Raw genomic sequence first — 17,825 nt, 5'->3', positions numbered from 1 at the left:
ATAAATTGAGAGCCAGCTGGAAACAAGCAGTAAAGCCCACATGATGCAGCTGGCCACTTTGCTGTAGATACCAGCAAATGCACTGAGAACTGCAGATTGGGAATGTCTGATATAGGGTTCAGTCCTATACTGGATGCTGAGGTTTGTGTATGCAATGAGTACATGATGAGGCATAAATACACAGAAGTATATGGATGTGTTTCTCCAGCTCTTCAAATCAGCTACTGTTTAGCAAAAAGATTACCATCCCTGAAATTCATTCCTTCCATACCATACTGCACGTTCAGGCTTGACTTTGGGAAACTTTTCTTTCATCTCAAACTTGTCACTCAGAAATGACTCATCTTTTATGTGGTGTGGCTGGAAGTTTCTGTTTTTATAGCCTAGATCAGGTTACAAAGAAACCTCCTATTCCAAGCCATGGAGACTATCCAGCTCTGACAGTATAGCCTATGTACGCAGCAGGGACTGGAATTATTGTCAGCATTACCACAGAATAATATTACGGTGCAGCTGTTCTGTGTATCTGGGATTTTGGGAGGATCAGCAAGTGAATGGAATTTGCTGGCTAGCTCATTCCTCAAAATATAATTTCATATACATTTTTGTCAGTGAATAATTGACATGATCTGACAATATTTTCCTCAGGAAATAGCATTAAGAGATGAACCCTGGGACAGGCATCAGGAACTGCATGTGTTTTGGCCTTCTAAAATCCCACTTTCCCCTGCAGGCTTACGACAACCATCTCAATTACCTGAAGCAGATGCAGACTCCTGTCCAAGCTCTCCTGCATTTAGAACAGGCAGTGAACCTTCTCTAAGGCCCACAGTTGTTCAGAAAGTCACCTCCGAGTCACAAGTAGGGGAAGCTCTTAGAGGATCAGACAGTCAGCTCTGCCCGAAGCCTCCACCTAAACCCAGCAAAGCACCCCTGATGAAGCCCCCAGATTCTCCTTTGGCTTCCCACAGTTCAGAAGGACACTATTGTGAACTAAGCCCTGCCAGAGATCCTGCAGCAACAAAACAACATTTATGTCAGAAAAACAGCTACGTGGAACAACTGACACAAAAGGAGAGGGCAACACACTCATTCAGGAACTCTGGAACAAACTATTTGATCCTGGAAGATGACCCTACAATGAACTTTGCAGATCCTTTAGAAGCTTCAACTGGGATGGCTGAAGAAGACGGCATCTTTTCTGCACCTGTTTTTGAGACTGTGTCTAGTTTTAAACCAAATGATTTTGAATCCAAACTACTTCCTGCTGAAAACAAGCCATTGGAAACATCAATGTTAAGAAGAGTTAAGGAGCTTTTCACCAACAACAATCCAAAGATTATTGCACAGCATATTCTTAGAATGGACTGCAAGGTAAAAAAAAAAAAAAAAAAAAAGAAAATAAATTAATTTTCTCACATTTTATTTTATAATGTGCAAGTTTAGATTTTTTTAAAGAACTGATTGGAAAAGATTAATGGGTAGATTTGCAGCTAATGTAATAATGTATTGACTGACTTGGATGGTGGGGTTTTTTTTTCCATTTGAAGAATGTCAACAAACCCTTTGGACTAAAGGTCTCCCACTATCCTTGACTTTAGACTCAAATTCTCAGTATTCCATACATCTTTTTTAATCTCCTATTGGTTGCTGTATATCTGTGATTCAGCTTTTCTTCTATACCGGAGGAAGAGCTATCTATGCTGTAAACCATTGCGGAAAGAACTACTCGTGACAGGAAATAGCTAGTTAGCTTGCAAGGGCAAAGAGTAGACAGACGTTACCTGGTTGCCATACTGCTGACCGTAATATAAGATGTTCAATGGAACTAAATATATTTAAACTTCTAAAACTAGCTGCTTTTCTAAATCTTTGTTCTGAGTCTCTGTGTTACAGCTGGATAGGCGTTGTGGGAAAATAGCTGTCAGGACTTCTGCATTTCTCTCCTGTGAGAGAACTGTATTGCTAGTGGACTTGTTTAGAAAAACCTAACAGCACAGAGAACAATGTAGACTTTGTTCAGCTGACAGGGCTTGAAGATCAGCTATTGCATCAGAAATATGGAAAGACAAGAGAAGTCATCTCCTAATGAGATGATGACTTTGTGTAATAAAAGAAATGCAACTGCAGTTGAATCTGTACCACTTTTCTGGGATGAGTGCTGTACCTGCCACTGAGCAGCTACAGGAACCAAGTGTCATGGGCTTTGTTGGCTTTTGGTGGTTATTTTTTTAAGAGCAGCTTGAGAAGCAACGTACATGGCTACTTACTGGGCAACTCCACTTCAGACAAGAAAGGAAGTGGGAATGGTGGTGCTCCGGAAGAAACGCTGCTAGTGTGCTGTTGCACTGATTCACACCATAGGTCTGAGATGGGGGCAGTTCACCGGAGCAGCAGTGGGACAAGTTTGTGTGAGTGCCTGCCAGCTGCTGGGTTCCTGCCAACAGCAAACACAGCTTTCCTCCTCAGTAGCAGTGTTGGCTGCTGCTAAGGGAGGCTTCCTGCAGACATGGTGACTCAGAAAAACTCGGCTCCACAACCGCTTGGTCTTTCCAGAAGTGATAGATTGTGGCTTCTTTACTATGGTTCAAAGAGTAGTAACAGCATTCTCTAACATTTTAGCTCCAAAATTCACCTTTTCCTCCTTTAACCTAGTAACAATAACCAGAATGACTTTTAATATATTGTTAAAGAGTATGCTGCTTGAAGGCATAGGATATGCATGCCTTAGAGAAGTAGTGAGGGGTTTTATATATATATTATATTCACTTACCTCATTATTAGCCTCCTGAATTTAAATCCTATAAACTTTGGAATGGGGCCAAGGAAACTGGCCTGCTGGAAGTGTGGGAGCCTGTACAATTAATTAGGAGTCACTGGAGTGTTTTACAGAAACAGATTTTTGGATTTTGGAGCAGGAACAGTGACTAGCTAGGACATGTAGAGAAGTCTATTTTAATCTTCATCTCACAGTGCTGAGCCAATGACTGTCATTTATTGGTAACTTGTTGCATACTACTGCACGGCTCAGAACTGCATGATACAATGAGACTGGCATGTGAACTTGGCCAGAATAAATGCTTTGTGCTGAGATGTGTGATAAGGCTGAAGTTCAGAGGTCTTCTGATGGCATCAGTAGCTCAGTTTGCCTTTTAAATAATGACATTTCTAATTATGAAAGAAGCACCCATATGGTAAGTGATGGAGTGAAATCTGCCACTTGCATGCCTGAGAGGGCTTTTTGTGACAAAGGAGTAGAAATCAGTGTGTGTCCAGGGGCTTCATATCACTCCTGCATCTCTAGAAGCGAAACAGGTTTCTCTACAGTGCTAGATTTTGTACCAGTGAGGCTTGTTGGGTAGGCCAGATTGCTTTCATGTTTTCATAACCAAGAAAGCCTGCTGATGGGTGTATCATGAAACAGCAGGCAGATTGGTTTGTAAATGTGTTGGCATACAGGCCTTAAACCAGCAGATAATCTCACGTTATCATATTAATGTGGTTTTGCTTGTGATTAGCATATATAATCGTTATTGATATAACCAGTACCTAATACTGTACGTTTAAAAAGCAAAGACAAATTGGTGAGGGTGTCAGCTTTCACATACTGCCTTCATTAGGCACTCAACATTCAGTGTCCTCCTTAAAGACCTTTTATTAATTAATCCTTCTGAGGACCCTGTGGTGTTATCCAAAAACATTCTGAGCAGTTGTCTTTTTAGAAGTGAAGGTGGCGAAGTAAATGTGTACATCTTTAAGGCCAAAAAGAGCAGTGCCACCCTGACAAGGAAGAGGCCAAGAGAGCATCACATTCCCTGGAGCTTGCATATGAATCTCCTTCCGCAAGTAGAGGATGGAAGTTCGATAAAGCATTTTGGTCACACCTTTTATATGTTTTCTGATGGCTGAATTATGCAAAAAATATTTTACTGGTCTCTTTGTGTAAGGTACTGAATGTGCATGTTAAGTTTTTCTTAGATGACTGTATTCTAGTGTTACACGCTGTGCACTTAACTCCATATGCCCTGCACTAACCTGGAGGACTTCTACATGGCTAGGCTAAGTTAGTTTCAAAATTCATGCACAGATTTTTGCACTTTACAGGTGGCAAGGATACTAGAAGTTTCTGAAGAGATGAGGAAGATTATGGGAGTGAACTCTGGTCTTGAACTGATTACCTTGCCTTATGGACATCAGCTGCGCCTTGACCTAATTGAAAGGTAAATGTTCCTGTTACTCATTTCCAGGGCAGATGGCCAGAAGATCAGAGCATTGCTACATTGTACTCTACATTTCCTCAGAGAATGCTCTCCTGCACATTTTCTGAATTCATGTGTACAGACAGAAGATAATTTAGTGAGATGGCATATGACTTTTTTTTGCATATGAAAAATTCCTTAACATCATGGGGCAACTCCATACATGTAATACAGGGAAAGGGGAATTCTACTGAAAGCAGGGTCCTCGGAGCTGCTGACACTCTCAGCTCTCCTTCAAGAGCTCAGGTAAACTAAAGTTCAGGGGACCTATAATCTAGCTGAGCATGTTAGTGGAAGAGACTGAAGGCAAGTAGCCTTCTGCAACTGGGGAAGAGGCTAGAAGATCTAGTAAAGTAAAAAATGATCAGCAAAGCTTTCTGTAAAACCTCTGTACAAGTTCTGGGGAACAATTAGGGTTTTTTCCATCCCTGATCTAGCTTCTCTACTTCTCTGATTCAGATTGCAGTACTTTGGTTGCTGAAATTTAGGGGGAAGGTCCCAGGGTTTGAGTGTGGATGACAAAGGGAGTTGGGGTAATTTTCCCAAAAGTGTTCATTCATTCACTGCCTGAGCAGAATGTTGTATAGTAGGAATATATTAAGAAAATCTATTGAATTTATTAAAACACAAATTCAAAGCCAACGTATATATATTCCATATAACGGCATTACTGCTCGATACAAAGATGCTGGTAAGTTTGCTGGGCACACTGTGATATTGAAATATACCTTTGAATTGATTTTCTCTGAACACATGTACAGCATAATGTATTATTAATGTAATAATTTGTAACCAGTAGTATAAATTGTTTCACTTACAGGCACAATACCATGGCAATAGGAATAGCTGTGGATATTTTGGGTTGCACAGGAAATCTGGAAGATAGAGCAGCAACATTAAATAGGATCATCCAAGTTGCAGTGGAGCTGAAGGACTCGCTGGGGGATTTGTATGCATTTTCTGCCATTATGAAAGCACTGGAAATGCCACAGGTAAAAATCTGTTTCCTTTATGTTCCAAAGCATGGAGTTGTTTGATGGTTTATTTAACTTATGCAATTTCTTCAAGACTAGAGAGATCATCAGGACAGAAACTTTGTCACTAGCAGTGTACTTTTCCTGTGAATTGCTTACGGAGTCAATAATGGGTATTCTTTACTTTATATGAACAGGTCACTAGGTTAGAACAAACCTGGACCTCTCTAAGACATCATTATACCCAGACTGCCATTATGTATGAAAAACAGCTGAAGCCGTTCAGCAAAGCTTTGCATGAAGGACAGGAGGAGTGGAATAGTGAGTATGAGTTTCTATTTAGCCTTTTAACTCTCCCACTACTGGCTTCCTGTGTAGGGAGACGAGGCAGCTGCTGTTTTGATAGCTGTGCATCGTATGTTAAAATGACTATGTGAACTTGTATAATGCAGTGTAAGACAATGAAATAGAAGTATGTGCTTGTGTGCATGTATGTACCCATGCAGAATGTAACACATTCTGCCCAAACCCACACTCCCTCTTTGTGGAGCAGAAACCGAAACACTGTGCCTCATCTTGCCTCAAAGATGGGAAAAAAAATCTCCTCCTTCCTCAGACAAGAGTTACTTGTAACAGATTTTGCTTTTTATTTGCTTTGCCTATTGGATCAGAGGATGAATCCTCAAATGCAAAGAATGGTTTAGTCAGACAATTCCTCTGATCACATCAGATGCTCCTACCTCAGATTCTTCTCAGCTCTGGTCTCCAAAGGGGTGCAAGGTGGAGATAACATTTCTCTGAACATCTCACTGAGAAGGGGTAGAGAAGGAAAACTTTTTAGCCTCACAGAATTTATTGGAATGACCCAGATTTTAAATGTGTTTAAAATCTGTGTGCTACTGTCTAGTAATTCAGCAGCACCTTCTCCCATAGCAAATTCAGTCTTCCAATGCTAATTTGTCTTGGCCTTCTCCCCCAGTCAGTTCACTGGGAACTGGTAGGAGCGGCGTATCTGAGGTAAGGTGTTAACTTGAAAGATGGAAGACAAAGAGTAGTTGACTTTGAAAAGAATACTGCAGTTACAATACCTTCTTCAATTAGCAGGTTTTATAATGTCTGATGATATGATTTGTTTGTTACTCTATCCCAGAGACTGTCAGTGCTCCACAGAACAACGTAACAGTGCCACTGCTGATGCCTCTCATTACCTTGATGGAGCGACAAGCTGTTGTTTTTGAAGGCATGGACCTGTGGGAAAGCAGTGACCAAAGCTGCGAAATAATGCTGAAGCACTTGGCCACAGCTCGTCAGATAGCACAGAATGCAGAAATGTACAGCTTGACTGCAGAACAGATGCTGGAAGGTAGGGAGCACTAGTAGGAGAAACTGCTGCATATTAATAGAATGTGTGGGTTACATCTGAAGAATAAGGTCTCTCCCTAAGTGCCACTAAAAGTCAGTGCAAAAAACTCTTCTCCTCTTTCCTGGGAGCTGAGATAGTAGCAAATGTCCTGCAGGAAACTCAGGCTGAGGACAAGATCAATATTGTTTAAAAGCAGACAGTAAATTATTCATCGCTGTAGTTCTCCAGTAAGCAATAGAGTGTACATTTTTGCTAAGCATACTCATAGTCAACTGAACAGAAGTACAGTAAGGACCAAGGATAACTTCCTGTCTTCTGTACAATTTGAAATTCCTACTCTGATTTTTGTGAATAAAACACCATCTGTCGTAATAGGATTCTTTACAGCAGTGCAAGATGCAACACTTGACTGCTCACAGCCAGAAAGCAGCAACATATTATAATGTGACTTAGTGTTTTAAACTTGCAGTAAAAAAAGTTGAGGGGAGAGAAATTTAAGTATTTCTGCAGGCAGCATGTATACATCAGTAATTATATTTGAGATTAGGCTATAATGACAATTCTAGACCATTAGAATTGAGCAAAAAGGATAGCGTGTCCCTAGAGCCATTTGTGTGCTACTGGAATGTAACAGATGGAAAGGATTTTCACTGTTTTACTAGCTTGTTAAAATCATTGTGCAAAAGGAACCAGCACACTAAAGCTTATCTTATTAGGAGGGAATACAGTTTAAAGGCCATTTCTTCTGAATAAAAAACTTGCCTGATGGCGATATTGTGGGATTCTTTTTACTTACTAGGTTTCCAGCCTGATGAAGAGATGAGTGAAATCTTCAAGACAGAATTTCAAATGAGATTGCTCTGGGGCAGCAAAGGAGCACAAGTTAATCAAAATGAAAGATACGAGAAATTCAGCCAGATTTTAACTGCACTTTCCCGAAAACTGGAACCTCCTCCAGTGAAGCAGGTGGAACAATTAAGTGTATAAGACTCTGTAACCACTATTTAAATGATATACTTGAAATAACCTTAGTTTTCTTTTGGTGATTTGATACTGCACAAACTTCTTGCATTTTACAACATGTTTAGAATTTAACTGCACAATGCACACTTGTTTTAAAACTACTGATTTCTAAACAAATTATTTATTTACTGTGTCACCAAGTCATTTAATGATCCTTTTAAACAGTTAGGTTATCCCTGTAAGATAGTCTTACAGCTTTCTGTATTTCCCCAGAGTTGCAATGTTTTGATAATGCCTCAGAGTAAGGGCATTGGCATCTTAATATTAAAATGAAGCAAATAGTGTAAATAAAATGATAGATAAGTATGTGACTTTGCAGAAAATCTGTTGTGTAATATTCCTTTAATGAATATAAAACACTGTACATAGAATTGTGAATTAAAGTGTATCTTTATGCAAAATAATTTGCATATTTGCAGGTTGCAGAAATGATCCTTTATCTGTGACCACAACAGAAGGCTCAAGTATCACTGTACCTTTGAAAGTAGAAAATTAATTGTGTATGTGTTGGGACATCTTACTTTTTAAGACAGCATCTGTAGTACTTTTTGGCTTTTGCTGGAGCCTGCACAACAGCTACGCTGCCAGGAATGAATAATGAGATTGCAAGAACAAACAATCCAGATAATTAAAATGCTTTCAGATATGAGTAAATGTGGGTGTATGTATATATTAAACTTGCTTCATTTACTGAGGTGAATCACTTGGGTAAGTAGTATTTTTTTTTTCCTTGGATGAAGGCAAAGCATAAGCTGTTAGCACTTTTCATAGGAAATCAGCATACACTGTGTTTATATAAAGAGTGCTTTAGCAGCACATTCCACTTTGTCACAAATAGAATTGGTGTATAAGCATTATCCTCAGAAGTTGTATAAATATTTAAGCAAGAACTATGGTTAGAGCTGCATGTGCTTGTTGTCTCTAAGCCTATCTCTGGAGTGAGATGTTACAGCATTTGAAAGTATCCAAGTAGGCTAACAACACAACCAACACCAAAATGGCGTCATCTGTTCCCCCATCTACAATCACAGCAGAGGTTCTACCACCATAACAAGAGGTTACAGACCTCATGCTGAAAGTCTCCCTGTCCCTCCTACAGAAAACAAACAGGGAAGCTAATTACTTAGACCATGAAAAGATTTTTTTATTCCATGAAAATATTCTCAACAGAGAACACTATTTTTAAACAAAGCATTTAACATTTAGGAAATCAACGTGTGCACAGAAAAGGATTAAAAATTACTGGAAAATGTAAGATTCTTTAAGACAACTCACGTTCAGAATTTTAGAATGATTTATAACTAGCTGTGCAAGTACAAATGTTTTTTTCCTATGTTTAATAACCCTCATACAAGTTGCACTATCCCTCATGAAAGCAACCTGCCTCCAAAGGAAGCAAATCCTGGTTTTAGAAAAACAAACAGTAGCATGAAAAGAACATTTAGTCCTTTACCAGGAAGTGTTATTACTGACCTGCAAGGCTGTTAGCCAGGCAAACCACAGGCCCTTTAGCAGAAATACACAGATCACATTTCCTCCTTTTCTCTAACTTTAAAATAAAAAAGCACTAAATTAAAAAAATAAGAAAACAAAAAACCCCAAAATACCAACAAACCCCCAAACCCAAAAAACTACCTAAGTAGTTTTGTCAGTATTGAGTAATGTCACATTATTATATAAATAACCCTGTATACAAGCTCCAAAAATCTAAACTTTAGAGTTTAATAGCCCCCATAATACACTAGGTCAAGCTGTGTAATAGTGGTGTACATAACAAAAGGAATAAACCTCTACACAAGTCACTCAAATTCAGTTTTACTGGTAGTACAGTTCCTAATAACACTGAAATTAAAAAGAATCCAGCACTGCTGCATCCAAATATTGCTTCAGACCCCAGAAAAAAAGGATGTTTTGATTATTATTTCATTTCCCAAAACAGCAGGTGGCTGGGTTGACAAGGTTGCTTTGATACAAGTATCCCTCCCCCCCACATCTCTAGTCTAATTCTTATCACCCTAATAAATCAGATATTATGTATTTATTAATAGAACCACAAATGGGAGGCAAGACAACATAAGCTATAGGGGCACTGCAGACAACTATATTTACACGTATAAACATATCCAAATTTCAATTGTTTACAAGTAAAAGTGCACATAGATCATTACGAAGTATCACACAAATTTCAACTGGTCCGTACAATGAAGCATCACCTGGAAATGGACTAGCACTGCAGTAATTAAAATTGAAACTTCATAGTGAAAACTAAAAGACAGTTTCCATAAAAATATTTTAAAAAAATATTAAAGTTAAATGAGGAGATATGCGTTTCAATGTATAAAATTCATGATGCACCATGTATCCAGTAAAGTAGAGCTCTAGAAAACACCTACCGTGGCTACCTCAGCAGCTGCAGCACTGTGAAAAGAGCTGAGACACAAAGCCCTTTGTGGGATACTGTAAGTGGTAGTGTTGGCAAACAACAGATTTAGGCACTCTAGTTTAAGGCAGCATTTGAATGGCAAGTGGTTGACTTCTGAAAACAGTCATTAGCTTGCAGTGGTGAATCTCTCTGGTGGTGTTCCAGGTTTTCAGTGCTCACAACGGGTTACTGAAGTGCTGAAAGTGGACCACAGTTCTAGGAGTTTCTCTCGGTTGCATTGTAGGCTAGAGCCAAGATGTATTATTATTTCCCCCAAATCAACACAAATACATTACGGTCTCTTATCAGTTATGCCAAAAACTGGAATGTAATGATGGTTGCAGTGGTATAGTTATAGCAGCATACATGGATACTGGGATGAAACTCTAGGGCTGAAGATATTTAAAGAAAATGATTTGTTACAAAATAAGACAAGCAATGACAGCAAGGTGTTATGCAGACATGCCTGACTGTCCTAGGCATGCAGGAGGAGGTTAACGGCGAGCACGGAGGTGGCACAGGCAGACTGGTAACTGGCATTTGGTTCTAAATGACTGCCAATTAAAATGAGTTGGAAAAGAGCATAACTGAGATAACCAAAACATAGCACAAGCTAAAATATAGTTTGTGCATCTGGGACAACCTAGGACAATGAAAATAAAGCAACTGTAGGAGCAGTAGCCTTTTTACTCTGGTAATGGAACTCTATTTTCCTGCACAAATTGAAGAATTTGTAATACATCCTTACCTATGTATGGAGATGCTAAGATGTTAGTGACTAAATGTATGTCTGCATGCATTCATGCAACTAGCTTTTCCCCTTGGGCCTCCCAGTCTAGTACCCCCCCCACCCCAGCAGCTGCATGTAACCTCCTTCAAGATCTCGCCCATTTTCTCAGAAACCCGCTTCAGGAACCTGCAGTCCAAGAGGAAAAAGAAAAGAACAAAGTTACTGAAGGCCTTTAGAAGACAGAGAAGCGTGCTCAGTTCTAACAGGCCATTCTCAGTGGCTATGCATTAGCCTTATACTTAATTCCACAAAGTCTCATTAGAAATACGAGCCACAGCTTTTAGATTAGCTTTCCCCCCCTCCCCTACCTAGTAATCAAGTAGTGCAATGCAGTTTCCAATCCTCGGTGATTTAACAGCGAGGGGAATTACTGCACATTTAAGACCTTGATTTCACACTGAACATCATGCAATTCAAAGACTTAGCTTACAGGCGCAGATTAAGAATATAAAATCATTCCCTTTTCAGGAGCGGAGAGAGGTTTCAGTGAGACATCAAGCATTACATGTGGTCTCTTTTTTTTGTTGTTGTTCAAGGTATCTAGAGTTAAAACAATGATGTTGTGTCCAATACACAATATTCTACATTACAAGTACTGAAAAGGAAGGAGAGAGGCAGGTCAGTGGACTTTCTGTCCTTCCTAATTGTAATGTTTTTTCCTGAGTATTTTTGTTGAGCTTTCAGAATCAGAAAACATTTTCCTGTTTAAGAAGTGAAACCTGCCAAGCATTTGCTAAGGAAGGAAATTAATAATTTTTAGTAAGTGAGTTCAGTTAGCTATTAGAGGAAGAAACCCTCTGTTTAAGCATATAGTTTAAGTCATAAAAACTGGGAACAGTAAATCTTAGAGATCTTTAAAACCTACGTAATTTTTCAGTTCTCTATAAAAACAAAGTATTGTGTAGAACAAGCAGGAAGCCTGGTCTTTTTCAGTTTAATAGCTGAAGTGGATTTAGTGCTTTGTAAAGCAGGAACACTATGACCAGTTAAAGCAGAAGACATTGGTCAAAATTACAGACCCATGTAAGATGCATAATTTAATGTGGTCATCTCTGAAAAAAATTATAGCAAACTCACACTGCAAACGACTTCTGAAACTCTAATGCTTTCCATCAACCTGTGCAACTTACTATTTTTCCACTATTCTCCCTGGGGAATGCACAACTGAAAGCTGCCAGTTTACTGTTAGATATAGGTTACTGCACCTTTGCTGTTTTTCTCTAGCGTTACATCTATATATGATGTTGGCACATAGCCTTCCTCTCCATTATGTCTTCGAGCTCTTGTCCACCCATCTCCTTTGTCCTCCTCAATAATGTACAAAATTTCCCCCTCTTTCATTGCTAGAGTGCCTTCATTATGACCTGGGAAAAACAAGAGGCAAAGAAGTCTCAGTGTTCAGACAGAATTTGAAGTCACCATTCTCCCAGGGCATAGTTTCCAGATTATATATAAACAGGAAGAACCAAAAATCTGTGCAAGAGAACATATGTTCACACAGGCTTACAGACAAAAACCTAGTCCAATTTGTGAAGCTGAATATTTGCCAATAGCTGTGTTACTATTTATCTTAAAACAGCACAAAAGTACTGCTCGTGAATTAAAGTGATTTATAAAATATTTCTACTGATCTTATAAGCAACTGGTTGCTCATACAGTTCATTTACTTTACATCATTTTACTTGTCTTCTCTATAACAAATAATCCGTGCCTTATAGTCAAGGAATTATAGTGCATGTTGTTAACCTTACCATCAAATGGATATATTGCCTTGCAATGTCCTATAGCGGGTAATGGATCATCATCTTCAAACTCATCATCAAATTCATTCGGATGTGCATGTTGCTGCGGTGGGCCTCGAACTTCCTGATTTGCATCATCCGTGTAACTCCCTTCAGGGCTATAATGCAGTGATTGGAGTGTCAGGACTCTGAACAGAGTTCTTAGCTCTAAAACTCAGAACATACGTGCATCACAGAAAGGGCAGACCATGGATAGTGCTCTGGGAATGCCTGTTAGCAGTTTTTGTATTTACTGCTGGAGGTGATTTTCTGAAAATACCAATCTAAACAAGGCTTGGACTGAATTCTGCTACAAAACCAAACATAAATTTGACATACCTGTCTCTACAGAACATGGAAATCAGGTAAGCCTTATGCAATGGAGTAAGATAGCTTTAAAACACACTGCTAGTTAATGAGCGGGTGTTTCGATTAGACTCACTATTTTTTTATGTTACCATAATGACATGAAGTGACCTGTAGAATTCAGAACCAGTAAGCTTTTCCTTTAGAAGGACATGAACTTTCAGAGGATAAGTAACAACCATCACCTACTGTTAACTATCAAAGAGATCTACTGATTCTAGCGTAAGACATAAAAGCGGTAGAAGCGGTAGAGATAGAATAGTGACCTCTCTCTGCCCTGTGTTACAAGGTGGTTGATATCACTGCTGTGCCGCCTGTCGCTTCTGGCTGCTACTTTACCTTCAACTTCAGAGAGCCAGGCCTTGGGGAAAAAAAGACATACTGGTGTCAAAGAAAACTTGATTCTGAACCAGCAAATACCATTTAACAAATGCACTTTACTGCATACAGTTTACTTGTCAGTACACAGCCACATAGAGACTACATTCACATGTCAAGTCTTTTAAGTACTTTACATGAAACGTGAACCTATCCCTTCCATACTAGTCTTAAGGAAAAAAAATAATCTTTAATCACATATGAATTTCAGAGTAAGTGATTAATAAGAAATTCTTCTAAACAGCTTGCAATTTGAATAACGTACATCCTTATTCTAACTAGATGAACGTACTTAAAAATACGGTACCCCACAAAAAATTGCATCAGGAACGCTTTCTTAAATCAAGATTAATAGTTTTTCTGGGTGCTCTGTTTATAACCCATAAGGCAAACTACAATTTTACCAGTCATTTACATTTTCTAAGGAATTGTTTGAGAGTCTAACCTCATTCTTGTGTATTTCCATCCGAAGACGGTCCATGTTGCTCATCGTCTCAGTTAATTTTGGTTGCAAACTGCCTGGATCACCCATCTGGGGATTTTTTTCATAAACATCCTTCATCTTGATGAGGGCATCTCTAAAAACATACAAACCCCAACAATATTTGTAAAAATTACATACATCAGTACTGATTCATTGAAGCTAAAATAATGTTTACATGTATGAGATCCTGACCTATGATTAGATACTAAGCAGACATGAGGAACTGCTGCTCCCCACATCACACCTAAATCCTTTTCCCATTCTATCATCTTAGCACTTTGCCTGCCTTCCTTGTGTTGTGCACAGGCACACAAGGACTCCCAACTGTGGATTCTTCTCTATCCAGTCTAAATACTGTTTCCCATATTGTTTGTTATACATAATTTCCTATATATTAATAACGTTCTGTTCTTAATGCACTAAGTTACAGCTCTCTTGCTCAACAGACCTACACACTGATAATTTTTTTTTTTTTTTAACGCATGCTTTTAGATCTAATGTTTCCTATTGCAACATTAGGATCAAAATGTGTATTATAGTAAAGCAGAAGGAAGCAATGCTAACAGAACCTACATACAATAAACCATGAACTGAAGAAAATGCTTTGTAATAGCCTGGACTAGTATATTGTCTCCTAGCTTCTGAGCACTGTTGACTTAGGTAGAGGACTTCAAAAGAAACAGATGTAGAGAAAACCATGACAAAAACTCCAAAAAATGCATTCACTTTTGGTCTGTTTCCTTCTGTAGTTCTCTGTTAAGTTCATCGATTCTCTGTTGCAGTTTCTTGCGTCTTTGTTCTGGAGGGAGATGGCTGAAGTCTTCTAGTGCAGGGCCCTGCAAGTAGAAATACTATTAAACAAGTAACACGCACGTATCTGGACAGCTGAACTGACATACCCACACACGGACAGTGTTCACTGGAAGCAGGATGGGCCTTCTTAAAAACTCTACTTGACACACAGCTCTATAAAAGACCGCAACAGAATAAATGCACGTTCTTGCTGCCAGATCATAGTCATTCATTGGATGTTCTTTCTGCCTTCTGTAACCGTTGGCTCATAGATGTAATTCAAAATTTGTAGACTTAACTATTTTTCTGAAAAGCTGAGCCATGTACCTCCTATTACATCCACTGCACTTAAAGCAGATTTAGAAAGGACAGAATTAATTACTACAGAGTAATTTCAGTCAGAACAAAAATCTAAGATGTGTTAATAATAATTATACACATATGATTGATTCTTTCTCTGGAGCCTGTGTTCTACGGTGATTTGTATGCTATTGAAAGAAAAATACTGTATTTTGGATCTTCATTCCTAAGTAGTATTATAGTTTTCTTCTGGAAGTTCAGCAATCTTGCTAGAAAACATATTAAAACTTACAAAGTTCTGAGGCATTTTACCTCAAGGAAAACTAGTTCATAGAGCACAGAAAAAGCCTTTATAACATCAAAATTTTGACTGAAATTTGTTAGTCTGAATCAAAACTTGCTCAAATATTCCAAGTTACCTTTTCATCATAAAAAATATTTTTTCAGGGAGGGAAAAAGCCTCTTACTTTCTAAGCTTTTTTAAATTTTTTTTTTTTTAACCCCAAAACCTTAGGACCACCTATTGTTATGAGCCCAAACCTGCAAAAGCTTGATTGCAAACTTGTGCCAAAATAATAAACAGGATGGAAGGACTTGGGTGTGAAAAGCATGGGAAGAGATTTTTATGTATCTTATGAGTTTGTTGTGAAAACTCTTCCCCTCAGGGTGACAGACACTGACAGTGTTAAGGTACATGTCTTAATAACAGAAAGTTAAGTTACATTATTTATGTCCTAGTTGCCTAAGAAAGTTCGCTTTAGCACAAGAAAGCCACTTGCCATTACAGTAACCCTCCATGGAGGCAGACCGAACTGGACAGCATTTCTTTTGTCAAGAAGAAACAAGACTGTCAAGATTTTGACACAAGCAGCCTTAGGCTCAGGTGCCAAGTTTCTAATAACCCCTTCTTAGGATCTTCTTGCCCCTCAACTTCTTGGTTCTTTTGCACTTGTAAAATCATCATCTCATTGCTTTTTAAGAAGGGAATACAAGACACCATAAAAAGAGGGAAACCAAGATATGTTTCCAAAATAAAGCAGAAGTGTTTTCTTTCTGGAGGCAAAAAAATAATTAAAATCCTCACAGGTGCTTTTACACACTACAGAGAAACAAAAAGACAATCACATCCCCTGTATCATTCTTCCTTACAGGTCAGTTAAAACCAGAGTATCCTACAGCAATAATCAGAACAACAGAAGTCTTTTTGTGAATTTTTACTGATTTACACTACAAAACAACAATATTCACCAAGGTGTGGTTTTTATTTCATGTAACAGCTTTCTAATATTCCTAAGCATAAAGGATCCTCTCCCCTGTAATTTTTTGGTTAAATTCAAAGGAGTGAATTTTGCAGCATTCAGTATTTCTCCTTTACACAAGTTTTGTAGTCTTTTCATGTACCCATTTTATGCTGCTTTAACAATTTTCCTGACAAAGGGAAATCACCCAGTATTTCCATCATGACCAACTCGTGAATACTGGTCAACCCTAAAATTCCAAACCCACAGATTTAGTTGCAGCCAGATCACAAGTCTAATTATCTTACATTAAGCATGGATGATTAAGAAGACTGTGTATATGAGTTGAAAATCTGGATGTATTTCAGCATCTGACTTAAAGCAGTTATGATATGAAAACACTTTCAAAAGATTACTTTCATGCTATCTTAGCAGAAGTACAGCAGACAGATCAGCACACGGGCTTACCATCTTCACCGACCACTGCACAGTTCATTTGAAAACAGAAAGAAACGGGAAATTATTCACATGCAACGACCAGTTATGAAAATGATTAATGCCTAACAATGTATCTTTAAAATATTACCAAAGGATTAAAATTTTAATTTCTAAAAAATACATTTTACTATGAGCACAAGAAAAGCAAAATACAATAATCAGAAATGCACTTCTGCTTTAAGAATTACCGATTTACTTATGAAATTCTAATACACAACTTCATTAAACTACTTTTGAATTTTAGTGTTTTGAGTAATTGCTAAAGAACTTCTATTGTAGAAGAAGAAACAAACACACAGCCAACATTGCACAAAATAGCAGAATTTGATGATGATGAAGGACTGGTCAGCCATATGCAAATCATTTGTTCATTATAGCTAAAAATCCACTACCATCACTTTTACAAACTTAATTTTTACAATGTATTTACTTTGCTACCACAGTAGAACCAAAATAAACAAAGATCTTTTTCAAGTTTAGAAGTTAGCAATTTTACTTTCTGAAAACAGCATTTGGGTGATTGCTGCTATCCTAGAAATGTTTTAGTCCAGATAAAAATAAAGACATTTAAAGAATTTATCCTTAGAGTAAGCAAATGAAACATGGGATGTCAGGTATTGTGTCTTGGGTTTAACATTCACAACATTTTGAAGATCTACCATGCTTGCAATGACTTTGGATAACCCTTTCCAGAGAAACACCAAGGAACTCAGAAGATAGATACCTCTGACATCATTTATGACCTTCAGCAATTGTTAAGGCTGTTTATTGGGGCACACACACAAAATTAGAATTTCTAGCAATGAGGAAAGTAAAGCACCTTCACAAATGATGATACTTTGGTAGAAGCCTCAAAAAAGTCCAAAGATGTAAAATGGCCATAGAATAAACGTCTTCTTCCCTTTAGAGTCTTCCAAGAAAATACAACTAAGGTTTACATATCACTGTGGATGATGCATCTGTTTATGTATCAAGTGGCATGGAGCAAAGACCTCTCATAAGCACTATCACTATCTGGAAATGTTAAGATTTCCAAGGATAATAAGCAGCATGTAATAGCAGTACTAATAAAGCAAGTTACGCCTGCTTAGACTTGAAGACTTTTTTTCCAATAACCTGTTCTACAGCTACTGTTTGCTGCTGTCACTATACATCAC

At 38.2% G+C, this 17,825-nt stretch overlaps 2 protein-coding genes across 9 annotated transcripts in view; one reads left to right on the top strand and one right to left on the bottom strand.

The window, feature by feature from the left end:
* Nucleotides 1–8,273, top strand: part of BCAR3 (BCAR3 adaptor protein, NSP family member) — a 113,423-nt gene extending 105,150 nt beyond the window's left edge. For 4 of the 5 annotated variants that reach the window (XM_069789268.1, XM_069789271.1, XM_069789267.1 and 1 more), the window contains 7 exons: nt 734–1,374; nt 4,105–4,220; nt 5,080–5,251; nt 5,431–5,554; nt 6,384–6,596; nt 7,396–7,562; nt 8,039–8,273. In XM_069789268.1, coding sequence (XP_069645369.1) covers nt 734–1,374; nt 4,105–4,220; nt 5,080–5,251; nt 5,431–5,554; nt 6,384–6,596; nt 7,396–7,562; nt 8,039–8,065 — 1,460 coding nt within the window. In that variant the 3' untranslated portion in view covers nt 8,066–8,273. Of the gene's footprint in view, nt 1–733; nt 1,375–4,104; nt 4,225–5,079; nt 5,252–5,430; nt 5,555–6,383; nt 6,597–7,395; nt 7,563–8,038 lie in introns of those variants that run through there. The other variant, XM_069789272.1, reaches the window with a different exon arrangement.
* A 465-nt stretch (nt 8,274–8,738) lies between these two features.
* FNBP1L (formin binding protein 1 like) overlaps nt 8,739–17,825 on the bottom strand; it is a 61,446-nt gene continuing 52,359 nt past the window's right edge. For 2 of the 4 annotated variants that reach the window (XM_069789275.1, XM_069789277.1), the window contains 5 exons: nt 14,567–14,676; nt 13,802–13,934; nt 13,245–13,339; nt 12,583–12,731; nt 8,739–12,195 (listed from right to left, as the gene is read on the bottom strand). In XM_069789275.1, coding sequence (XP_069645376.1) covers nt 12,017–12,195; nt 12,583–12,731; nt 13,245–13,339; nt 13,802–13,934; nt 14,567–14,676 — 666 coding nt within the window. In that variant the 3' untranslated portion in view covers nt 8,739–12,016. Of the gene's footprint in view, nt 12,196–12,582; nt 12,732–13,244; nt 13,340–13,801; nt 13,935–14,566; nt 14,677–16,638; nt 16,654–17,825 lie in introns of all 4 variants that reach the window. The other 2 variants (XM_069789278.1, XM_069789276.1) reach the window with 2 other exon arrangements.

This window comes from Haliaeetus albicilla, chromosome 8 (assembly GCF_947461875.1).
Source record: "Haliaeetus albicilla chromosome 8, bHalAlb1.1, whole genome shotgun sequence".
In the NCBI taxonomy this organism is placed as follows: Eukaryota; Metazoa; Chordata; class Aves; order Accipitriformes; family Accipitridae; genus Haliaeetus; species Haliaeetus albicilla.
Note: the sequence above shows the minus strand (reverse complement) of the source record. Positions and strands in the feature narration are given on the sequence as shown.